Source organism: Brassica oleracea, chromosome C6, assembly GCF_000695525.1.
Source record: "Brassica oleracea var. oleracea cultivar TO1000 chromosome C6, BOL, whole genome shotgun sequence".
Classification (NCBI taxonomy): Eukaryota; Viridiplantae; Streptophyta; class Magnoliopsida; order Brassicales; family Brassicaceae; genus Brassica; species Brassica oleracea.
The window spans coordinates 39812970-39822476 of NC_027753.1; the positions used below are offsets into that span (position 1 = coordinate 39812970).

Sequence of the window (9507 nt, forward strand, 5' to 3'; positions counted from 1 at the left end):
TCGACTGCTTTCGCTTTCTTCTTATTATTGTGATCTGTGTCCCTACGTAAATGAGAAAAGATAAACTAAAAGAGAGGTACTACTCCACGTTTCTCCTTTTTTGTTGTCTTTATTTATTTATAATAAAAGATAATGATGTGATGATAGGGGATTGCGTGGCATTTCTTTTGAATCTACATAAAACATAGGTGTAATTGACATTTTTAGTTTACATATTAATCTACCAGATGACAAAAAAAAAAAAAAATTCTTCCGCCGGTGGACAACTCATAAAAGAAGTGGAGTGTGAATTTAGGTGGATTTAGTTTGAGTAAATTTAATTGGAACCATGATTGTTTAGCCTATCATCAAAGTATAATACATTTTTCTTTTTTAATTAATAATTGAACATGCGAAAGAAAGAAAAATAATAAACAGAGGAAAGGCAGGAAGAGAGATGTAAAGGTGGCGGGAGTGGGTTGGGTGAGATCATACGAAAAGGACGGTGCCCTCTCTCAATCTTTTATCTTCCTTCTTCGACTGAAAACTATGAGAGCTCTTGTTTCACGTTTCTCATCGCCAAAAAAGGACAAAATCCCAATCCGCTTTTTACTCGGAAAGTTGTAGACGTACACAATCAAATCCCTCGGGCAGGTTAAAGGCATTGAATCTTTACAAATAAAGATAAACCTTTTTTTTCTTAAAAGAATACTAATTCGAAGAAGAAAGATATCGACATGGATTTCTGGCCGGAGTTTATGGCGAGCAGCTGGGGAAGGGAGTTCGTCGCCGGTGGATTCGGAGGCGTTGCCGGTATCATTTCCGGCTATCCCTTGGACACGCTGAGAATTCGTCAGCAACAGAGCTCCAAATCCGGATCTGCCTTCACCATTCTCCGCCGGATGCTCGCCGTGGAGGGTCCCTCCTCACTCTACAGAGGCATGGCTGCACCCTTGGCCTCCGTCACCTTTCAGGTTCTTCTTTCTTAGATTCACCTTTTTTGTATCACATCGTCTCATGAATATCCCATCCATCCTCTCATCATAACTTTTTTTTATTAAAAGAAAAGCATTGATTCCACTCGCATATTCTTTTGTGCACATGTGATTTACTCATCGTTGTCTTCTTCTTCTTGTGATCATGTCACAGAATGCTATGGTATTCCAGATATATGCAATACTCTCTCGCTCCTTTGATTCCTCTGTTCCCATGGAAGAGCCTTCTTCCTACAGAGGCGTTGCTCTTGGTGGGGTTGGCACTGGCGCTGTGCAGAGCCTCTTGCTTAGCCCCGTCGAGCTCATCAAGATTCGTCTTCAGCTGCAGCAGAGCAACAGCGGTCCCATCAGCTTGGCTAAGACCATCCTTAGGAGAGAAGGGCTAAAGGGGATTTACAAAGGCCTCACCATAACTGTTCTCAGAGATGCTCCAGCTCACGGGTTTTACTTCTGGACTTACGAGTACGTACGAGAAATGCTTCATCCCGGCTGCAGGAAGAGTGGAGAAGAAACTCTTAGGACCATGCTGGTCGCAGGTGGCCTGGCTGGTGTGTCCAGTTGGGTCATTTGCTATCCTCTTGATGTCGTCAAGACCAGGCTTCAACAAGGAGGTCATGGGGCTTACGAGGGCATTGCTGATTGTTTTCGTAAAAGCATCGCACAGGAAGGCTATGGGGTTCTCTGGCGTGGCCTCGGGACTGCAGTTGCCAGGGCCTTTGTTGTTAATGGTGCCATTTTTGCTGCTTATGAGGTTGCCTTGAGGTGTTTATTCACTCAATTGACGTCCGCTGATGTTGTCACAAGAGATTTGAGTAAAAAGCCAAAAGAAGACGCCTTGAAGATTCATAAAGAGTGAATGTAGTTAATAATATTGTTAGCACAGAAAATTTGAGTTAGGATTTGGATTGCATGGTCATACAAATCTGACTCACTTTAAGTAGAAAGTCCGTCTGTGATAAATAGTTGTTGCTCCAACTTCTCTGTGCCATAGAGAAGTTGGAAAACCGATCCTAAAACACAAAGAAAACAGATGAAATGAAATTTGGTTACCTTAACAAAAGTTTGTTTCTCTAAGGCGTCAAAGGTGGAGTCCTACTTGAGTGACAGTAATCTACCCAGATACTGCTACATTTTACTCTAGTCCATGAGTAGTTTCTTAGGTAACCGGATGGGATTTTGACATATGGTCATACACCTCACACTTGTATGCTACTCCAATACTTTGGCGAAAAGACAGACAAACAGACTTGAAACAGAGAGTAGTAGTGTTTTAGTTACTAAATCCATACCTTATATACGACAATGCAACTTGTATGGAAGAGAAATTGACACTTTCCATCACTAGTTTATCGACATATAATAGAAGAAGCCATTTACTCTCAGACCACCGGAGTCAGAAGTGATTCCCCAGCAAAGTGCGCTTCCAAGTTAGCCACCACAAGATCTGCCATGGCATTCTCTGTCTCTACAGTGCCACTCCCAACGTGGGGAAGCAAAACCACATTTTGAAGCCCAAAGAGCTCCTCGGGCACGTGTGGCTCCTGCTCAAACACGTCCAGCGCAGCCCCACCTAGGCGGCCTTCTGTTAGAGCATTTACTAGCTCTTGCTCATCAACATGTGGCCCACGCCCTATGTTTATCAGCACACCCTTTGCTCCTAATGCATCCATGACATTCCGATTCACAATGTGTCTGGTTTCGTCAGTCAATGGGCAGGCCACGACGAGGATGTCTGAGTTTTGAGCAAGCTCAACCACCGTTGGATAATACTTGTAGCCTAAATCAGGCTTCACTCTTCTAGAGTAGTAACTGACTGGGCAGCTAAAGGCTTCAGCCCTCTTGGCGATGGCAGTCCCAATTCTACCTAGACCGAGGATGCCTAGTGATTTGCCACTAAACTGAATCAACAAGAAAAAAGAATGTTGACATAGATCACAAATGTGCACATGCGACTGTGATACTTTCTAATTGTTGAAACAAGCGACTGTGTCAATCACAAAACAAATAAGAAGAGAAAAATTAAAGTCTAGTTTAGACCTAATAGTCATGCGATTGGTATCTATGTATTCTAAAATGCAAGTAGTAGGTGCTCTTCAGGTCAGTCAGTATAAGTGAAGAGTAGAGAGAGAGACACCTTAGTAGTGAGTTGAAAATCTCCATACTTCCATTTACCGCTCCTCACATAGCGATCGCACTCACATAAGCGTCGGAGGAGAGTCAGTATTAGGCTAATCGCGACATCTGCCACGTCTTCGGTGAGAACGTCCGGAGTGTTGGTGACTCGGATCCCTTTTTCCTTGCATTTCCCCAAATCGATCTTATCGATGCCGACGCTGAAGCTGGAGATGATCTCAAGCTTGGGGAGATCATTGATGAGCTCAGCGTCAGCGCCTGTAGAAGCGTTTCCAACGACGGCGCCGATTGAGTTCCGATGGGTTTCCAGAAAGACGGATTTCTCCTGGAAATTCCAAAAGCGAATAAGGTTGAAGCGCTTCTGAAGCTCGTTCTCGAGGTAGGAGGACATAGGGCACATCATAAGGACTCCGATTGATTCCATACTTTCTACTTTCTGGAAAGCAAAAAAGTTTGCCAAGTAGAGTAGATGATGGTATAAGCTTAGACGATAATGTGTGTTGGGCCCTCCTAAGATAGAAAGTGAAGCTACATAGAGATAAAAATGGAGCCCATAACAGAAATAGCCCATTTTCATTTGATCACATGCAAGAAACATCTCAAACTTATGGACGGACAAGATTGCACGTCTGAAATTCATGCAACTTAAAAATAACGCACTCTATGTAGCACATTCCCCTTTTGACGATTGTATTCAACTTCCGCTATATAATCATCAACTCCCTAATTAATCATATGCTACCGGGTTCTTTTGGTTTCAGTCGAGTATGATGCTCTTGATGTAGCAAAAAATGTGTTGGACAATAGAATGATTGCAAAGGATAGAGAGATGGTTGTTTTTTTCTTACAAAACTTAATTATCAGATACTTATAATATAGGTAACAATATCTCCATAAGAGTGATGACACCTAGTGTGAGTTGTCATCAAAAATCTTCAAAGTGTTGAGCACGAGCCTGGTACAAAAGTTTGATGCTGGAGATAATGTACAATTCAAAAAAGGTTTATTTCAACCTAACCCCTTTATCTATTTATTTGTGGAGTAAACATGCATTCTGTTTAAAGATATATAGTCTGATGATCTCTATCACTTGGAACCTGAAAGTTGAACCAGTATCACGTGAATAACAAGGGTTTGTGCAAGAAAGACCTGACATTAGGCGAAAATTGATTGACTAGCTTAAACCGCGTTTTCGATCTATCGGTTTGTTAATTTGATAGAGGCACGAGGAAACTTGTGCATCATACGATGTCCATGAATGGTTTGTCTCATACCTGCTGTTGGTTTTTTCCTCCATTAGTCCAAAACCCAAAAAATCATGATCCATATTAAGAGTCCAAAAGTAGAGCACAAGGAAGAAGAATTATCTACAATTATGGAGAAGAAGAGAGAAAGTTACGGAGTACAATAATTAATGTTAGATATTTTGAAATAAGATAATAATTTAGAGAAATCTAGAATATGTTAGAGTTTGCTCATTCACTTGTATAAATAGGGGTGCTTAGCACCATTTGTATCATCCAAGAATAAAAAAAAGTAATAGAAAGGAAACATTTCATAAAGAGTTCTAAAAGTCTCCAAGAAATCTCCAAACACAAGCCTTAGTAGAAAATCTCTTTCCTAAAATACAAAGGCTGTCTCAAACATAAACCGTCTACATTCCATCTTAACTGCTGCCTGCAGTAACTTAAACCTTACTCTTTTCTTTTCTTTTGTAATCAATATTTTTTCCATAATCAAAGTTTACCCTTTTGTTTCCATCTTTGCTGAATTTGTAACTTGGAAGATATGTGTATTTTGAAATGCTTCCTGTTTGAAGGCTGGAATCTGATGAGAAAACCTTCTCATTTCCGCCTTTGGAATCTCTAAACAACCCGCATCTGACCCATGCTTCCTTGTGTATACAGAAGTGAAGCCTTTAGGAGTCAAAGCCATCACCTTTATGTTCTCCTTCTTTGACCTGTAACTTTCCACCACTTCTACAATATCAAGATCATCTTCGGTGCTGTCACACTTCTTATGTATAGCCCAGATCTCACCTTTCCTTGGGTACACTCTGACTAACCAATTCCTCTTCCTAGCTATAAAAGGATAGACCCGATGTGAGAAGCTCGTCGGACAAAGGATTTTGCATGTCCTAGTATGTTCCTATGCATATCAGTGGCTGACACGTGTACAGCCATGTACATGTAAAAGAACTCTAACGGTAAAAAAAATGATTGTAAAATGGCCACTTGGATTGAAGATGTTTAGTTCTATGTTTAAATATGAAGAAAATAATGATGATCTGTTTATGTTTTAATTAGGCCTGGGCATAAAATCCGGAACTCGAAATCCGAACCGAACCCGAACCGAAAAACCCGACCCGTTATCCGACCCGAAACGTAAAAATACCCGAACGGGTCTTTTAGGGTGGTACAAAAAATATCCGAACCCGAAGTGTTATTAACCGAACCCGAACGGGTAACCCGAAAAATCCGAAATTAATAGTCAATATAAATATTTTGAAATATATATAAGTATTCCAATTATTAAATTTAATATTTGTGGTAATATTATATATAATAATAAATACTAAAATTCTAATAAATGCTTTAAGTACACAATTAGTTATAAATATGTATTTTATAATTGGCTCATTGAAATAAAAAGTCTACTCTCTATAAGGCAATACATATTGTTTACAAATGATGTCTGTTTTCATGCTTGATTTAACATTTTATTGTTATTTTATCAATTTTATATGTGATAGATTAATTTTTATTTAATTTAGATGTTTTTCTTTATGTTTTACTTCAAAAAATTTGTTTTTTACTTTGGTTATATCCGAATCGAACCGATATAACCCGAATCCGTACGATATATGATTACTTTATGGGTTTTATGATGCAATACAATTTTGAACCGAACCCGAAGTGTTATTATCCAAACCCGACCCGTACTAATAAAATTTTAGTATGGGACCTAGAAGCGTAAACCCGAAAATCCGAAAATCCGAAAAACCCGACCCGAATGCCAACGGGTACCCGAACGTCCAGGCCTAGTTTTAATAAATCATATTTTTTGTAATTGAACTAGAATAAAACTAAAAAATCAAATCGGTTGAATTGGAAAATACAAACAAAACCAAATTAAACCGAACCAAATTGAACTAAAACTGAACTGAACACAAACAAAACCGAACTAAAATCGAACCAAACCAAAAATAAACCAAACCAAATTAATTTGGATTGACTTTGTTTCAAGTTTTCTTAGACCCAAATAACCCAAACCAAACAGAACCCATACCGAAACTGTAATTGAACCGAAATGCCCACCACCCCTACTTCTCGAGCAAAATAAATTGCAGTTGTAATTATCAGAGTTTTATGAGTCCGTCTAAAGAGCCTACTCGATCTATCTCTTATATATTAATTGAGAAACATTACAACCTTTAAGTGTAGGCACGTGTCATCACCATAATGAAATTCAGAATCCTTAGAAAATATGTTGTCCAATTAAGTATATATTATACTTTTCATTAAACTAATCATAAAATTAATTAAAGTGTATAATTACTATTTTCTTTTCTTTCATTAAATAAAAGTTACGGAATTACCAAATATGACTAATATATATATGACAAATAATGATTTTAATAATAAAGATTTGATAACAATTTATATCACATCCACAGTTTTTGTTTAATTTTAAGGGACATCTGTGAATATCCACTCATGTGACGTAAGTACACAAAGCTATCCAATCCAATTAAAAGTTTTTTTTTTGTAGAAGATCCTCACTAACTAAATAAAACACATATGCAGAACTGGTTACCGAAAAAGGCGATGAGTGCAACTAGAGTGGCTGGCATATTGCACACCTTGTAAGGATGAGAATGCATCCATTCTTGTCTCAGATTTGGACCAAATATGGGAAGCTGGTCTCAGCCACGGCTTCCAGCCTCTGTTGCTTGTACATCACTTCAAATACCTCTGATTCCCTACCTTCAGATGATATATATTGTTTCAGTAATTGTTATCATATATGTTATACAATAAGCCTTTGGAAGATGGATCCAGAATTTCACCTCTGTCTTCTTAGCTGATGGTTTCATTCAATCTATGGCTGATACAACTATAATTTTTCAAAGAAAGCCTACTATATTATTGCAATGCATGTGTTTGTTTGTACGTACGTTGTTGAGGAATTGCTAGTATGAAAAATGCTTCCGATTTGGCATCTTTCAAAGCTTTTTTTGGTCTAAAAAACATTATTCTTGGAACGAGTATCAGCCACAAAAGAAAAACATTATTCTTGGAAGTTTTCATATTCACAGAGTTTTCATTTTGCACACCACACCCAATTTGTTCATCCGGAAACAAAGAACAAGGCTGAATGCTACAATCCCGAATGATTGGCTTCAGATCCTCCTCAAAAGTTTCAATTGGTCGGTCAAAGTGACCACCAAAGTCAAAAGCATAGTTTCCTGGTTGAACAGGAATGGCATCATAGACCACCAGATTGTCAGGCTTCTGCAAAAGAAATTTTGTTTTTTTTTTTCTCCTTTTTACATCTCAACGGTAACATCTGTTGAATTTCTTTTTTACCAAAAAAGCAAAAAACAAAATATTGACACGTGGACTTTCTTTATAAACAAGCATGTTACTACTAAATCGCGGTGATCTTCTCCAAAATTTAACAATGGCCAACTTCTTTAATCACTCTACTATTCTTCGTTTCTCCAACCTCTCAAATTCAAAAACCGTGATTTTACCTAGAAACCTCGATCTATCTACATGGCGATTCCCAGAAGAACACAAGGACGCAAACCCTAATTTCAAGAAACGGCGGAGTTTCTCCAAGTATGGTGATGGTCGTTCCTCAAAAACAGATCCTTCTTACAAGAACAGGTTACGTTCACCGCGGTTCTCCGACGATCCCCAGAAGAACACAAGGACGTCAAGCCGTAATTTCAAGAAACAGGTTACGTTCACCGCGCGGTTCTCCGACGATCCCCAGGTGGTGTTTATCTGCGGCGGTATGAGTGAAAGTCCTCAGATTTCGGTACGGTTTTGTCTATTTCTGGGTTCCTGTGGAAATACCTTCTCGATTGTTTTCTAATCTCAATTAGGGTTTTGGGTGTTGAGAAAGTTGTGATTTTCAAGTGTTTTTGCTCTTGCAATTTCACTTCACTTCCGTAGATTCTTTTGGGGTTAATTGAAATTTTTTTAGTGAATTTGTGGCTAGAAGAATCAAGTAAAACTCTCTTTTGTTGTGTTGATGTAACTTTTGCAGGGGATACTTGTGTTACAAGGGACTTGGAACGACGAAATTCCATTCCACCCAACGGTTCCTATTCATCCAATTCACACACTCGTCTCCTTTTATCTCCCAATCTCTGAGTCTCTCTTGCTCGCTTAAGCAGAATCCGCCATGGAAAGAGGTACTCTCAGATCTAAAACTTTTGCGTATCACTGATAAACTAAACGTAATCAAAGTTCGCTTAGTTTTATACTTACTTTTACCTCTTCGTAGACTTATATATATGGATTTTGTTTTGTTCCATAAAGATTACAAATTTAAATGTCTCTGTTGAAAGGATTTATTTTAGTTAACGATTATTTTTTGTTCTTGTCTTCTGTCAACGATTACTTTTTTTGAATCTTGTTGAAATAACAATCCCAACACAGGAATACGTGCGCAAATGCTGATCCTGAAATACACGTTTTTCGTATTGGCTGGGAAGAAGAAGGAGATCGAGAAAGAAAAGCAAGATGAGAAGCTTAAGACAGAAGATGAAAATATTTCATAAGTCTCAGGTAAAGAAAAGGTTAAACCGTAACTTATTAATGAATTATACGTAATTCGATTGAAATCTAGACTTGAATGTCTAGGCCGTAAATCACAAGCCCACTAGACCCATATATCTTGAATTGCTTTGAATCATAGGATTTTGCATAGGATTTGCTGGTTTCGAGCGCACGTTATCTGTCAAAGTATTACATTCGCAAAACAAAAACGGGTATGGAGAAGTGAGTTTCTAGAGATCATAGGGTATCTGAGATTAAGAATTATTTGAGGTTAAAGGATATTTGAAATTAAGAGTATTTGAGATTAATGGGTATATATTTGAGATTAAAAGGTATTTGAGATTTAAATGGTATTTGGAATCAAGGGTATTTGAGATTAGGGGAGCATTTGAGATTAGTGGTATATGAAACTAAGGGGTATTTTATATAAAAGGGTATTTGAGATTAAGGGTATTTGAGATTATGGGTATTTGAGATTAAGAGGGGCATTTGAGATGAGGGGGGCATTTGAGATTAAAAGGGTATTTGAGATGAGGGGTATTTGAGATTAAAGGGGTATTTGAGATTATTAGGGTTTAGGGTTTAGGGTTTAGGGTTTAGGGTTTAGG

General features: G+C 38.2%; 2 protein-coding genes across 2 annotated transcripts; one reads left to right on the forward strand and one right to left on the reverse strand.

Moving 5' to 3' along the window:
• Positions 1-332: 332 nt before the first annotated feature.
• LOC106300616 (mitochondrial arginine transporter BAC2) lies at positions 333-2024 on the forward strand. Its single transcript, XM_013736795.1, has 2 exons — positions 333-953; positions 1129-2024. The coding sequence occupies exons 1-2, from the start codon at positions 717-719 to the stop codon at positions 1828-1830; spliced, it is 939 nt and encodes a 312-aa protein (XP_013592249.1). The 5' UTR covers positions 333-716; the 3' UTR covers positions 1831-2024.
• A 140-nt stretch (positions 2025-2164) lies between these two features.
• On the reverse strand, positions 2165-3578 carry LOC106300614 (glyoxylate/hydroxypyruvate reductase A HPR2). Its single transcript, XM_013736794.1, has 2 exons — positions 3109-3578; positions 2165-2872 (listed from the first exon to the last, which is right to left on the reverse strand). The coding sequence occupies exons 1-2, from the start codon at positions 3529-3531 to the stop codon at positions 2354-2356; spliced, it is 942 nt and encodes a 313-aa protein (XP_013592248.1). The 5' UTR covers positions 3532-3578; the 3' UTR covers positions 2165-2353.
• Between the last annotated feature and the right edge of the window lie 5929 nt (positions 3579-9507).